The 2,308-nt window shown below is 41.9% G+C and overlaps 1 protein-coding gene across 1 annotated transcript; it reads right to left on the bottom strand.

Annotated features, from left to right (window-relative positions):
* Nucleotides 1–505: 505 nt before the first annotated feature.
* On the bottom strand, nucleotides 506–2,084 carry LOC311179199 (interferon-induced protein with tetratricopeptide repeats 1-like). Its single transcript, XM_084246221.1, has one exon. The coding sequence runs from the start codon at nucleotides 2,067–2,069 to the stop codon at nucleotides 744–746; it is 1,326 nt and encodes a 441-aa protein (XP_084102347.1). The 5' UTR covers nucleotides 2,070–2,084; the 3' UTR covers nucleotides 506–743.
* Nucleotides 2,085–2,308: the final 224 nt, after the last annotated feature.

Genomic DNA, 2,308 nt, shown 5'->3' with positions numbered 1-2,308 from the left:
CCATTTGCCAAGGGCCTCCCTGGTGGCATAAGGGGTGAAGTCTCAGCACTATGAAGCTATCCGCAGCCACTGCAGAATGAGTTCCATTCCCTGGCCAGGAAACTGATCCACATGGCGCAGCAGACCTTTCCTGTCTTGGCAGTGGCTCCCCTCAGCAGTGTATGTCAGTCAGTCTGCCTGTTCTGTTCCCCACTCTTTCTCTGGTGAATCCTCTCAGTGCTCCCACAACTCTGGCCTGTACCCCAGTTCTTGTATGCATAAATAAATAAATAAATAAATTAATTAAATAAATATTTTAAAAAAAGAAAGAGGGCCTCCCCTGGTGGCCTGCCCAGTGGTTAAGTGCTGGGCTGCGAGGCTGCCGGCAGCCTTTGCAGCGCCGGTTCCCCGGCCACCGGCGAGGGTCCCTCAAAAAAAAAAAAAAGAAAGAAAGAAAACCATTTGCCGATAAAATAAATGAATCATACATTTTATTTTATGTAAGTCCAGTGTTTTATTTGCTACAAATATAATCAACAGACTGTTTTTTACTAAATAGCTCACAAACAGATATAAAGACATTCTGTTTCACTTTTTTTCTGAATACAACTAATATTTTATCAAGTTTTAGTAATTGTTCAAATATTGCAACTTTACAGTGCATGGAACATAGCTCTAAAAGCTACGAGCAGAAAAGATTAGTACATGTTAACCTAAAATTAAGTGAAGTATGCAAGTGGTCCCTAAGATTTCAGTGCCTGGGGTCAATATCCCTCAAAGTTCTCAAGGCCAGCAGCCAGACCCAGGGCTTGCTCATAATACTGTAAGGCCTTGTCCAAGTCTCCTTGCAATTTGTAGCTGTACCCAAGGATGCTCAAGCTTTCCAGGTCTAATTTGTTATTTCTGAGTTTCTTTAAAGCCAATTTATTTAAAGAACTGATACTTTTATCCCAAATATATGATATCTTTCCTACTTTTATTGCTTTTAAATAATGGACAAGTGCGTCGACTTCTGATTTTTTGTGATGTTCTTGAAATCTGCCATAGTTGAAATGTATCGTTAGCCGTTCTTCTTCTGTGCATGAGTTTATGCCTAACAGTTTCTGATAGATGTCTTCAGCTTTGCTGTGGCTACCTGCTTCTGCATACATATTTGCCAGGTGTACATAAGCAAGCACAAAAGTAGGCTTTATTTTCACAGCATATTCCAAATGATATATGACTAATCTTGTTAATTTTTCAACATCTTCTCTAGGCTGTCCTCTATGCCTCCAGGTCGTAGCATTGTTGTTTTGGAATATTTGTGACTTGTAGCAAAGTCCTATCTGGTGGTGCAGGAAGGAAGAATCGGGTGTTGTTTTCAAGGCTTCTTTTAGGAGCTGAATAGCTTTATTCACATCACCTTTTCTTCGGTAAAACTTGGCTGCGTACCGAAGGACGTAGACGTGAGAGGACATGTTGGTCAGTGCTTCTTGAATGCACACTTCTCCTTCAGCTTCTTTTCCTGTCTCCTGAAGCTTCAGGGCAAGGAGAGCCTTAAGATACACATTTTCTGGGTTTAGCCTGATGGCATGTTTCAGGTGGCGCAGACTTGTATGTCCTGTTTTTCTAATGTTATCCAGGCGATACATGGTGATTGCATACCCAGTGCTGGATTCAGAGTTTGCATGGTCCACTTTCAGAGCCTGCTCAAAACAGGCCTTGGCCCGTTCATAATGAAGTCCTCCACATTTTAGCAAAGCCCATCCTTCTTGACAGTACATCTCAGGACACGCCAGTGTATACCTGGAGGGACTTGCAAGCTCCTTGCAAGTGTTCTCTACCTTGTCCAGGTAAGCCTGGGCTTCTGCCTGTCTGCCCATGTGGTAGTAGAGCCAGGCATAGTTGCCCCAAGTAACCAGACTTCTCACATACGAATGATTGACATATTCTTGCTGGATTAAGTCTTCAGCTTCTTTCAAGTTTGTCAGGGCTTCCTCATGCTGGCCTTTGAGGTGTTTCATGTAAGCCAGTAGGTTGTGCATTTCCACATCGCACTGGACGTCTAGATAGTCCATCTGATCAAAGACCCTGTTTTCTAAGTCAGTCATTTCAGTGTCTTGAATTTGCAACTCCCATGTAAAGTGGCATCTCAGTTGAACTAAACTCTCTTTTATGAGAGTTCCATTTGATTCGTCACTGTAAAAATAAAAAAAAAACAATTATTTGTATTTTTAAAAAAGATTTTATTTATTTATTTATACAAGCACTGGGTACAGTTAGAAGAGCGGGAGGGGGAGAGGATTCAACAGAGTCAGAGCGGGGAACAGAACAGGTAGAACGACGAAAT

Source organism: Talpa europaea, assembly GCF_964194135.1.
Source record: "Talpa europaea genome assembly, chromosome: 10".
Lineage (NCBI taxonomy): Eukaryota > Metazoa > Chordata > Mammalia > Eulipotyphla > Talpidae > Talpa > Talpa europaea.
This window is presented reverse-complemented; position numbering and strand designations above follow the sequence as displayed.

What these genes read in the sequence shown, in the direction of transcription:
- LOC311179199 (XM_084246221.1), bottom strand. Translation starts at nt 2,069, where the DNA reads ATGACTGACTTAGAAAACAGGGTCTTTGATCAGATGGACTATCTAGAC.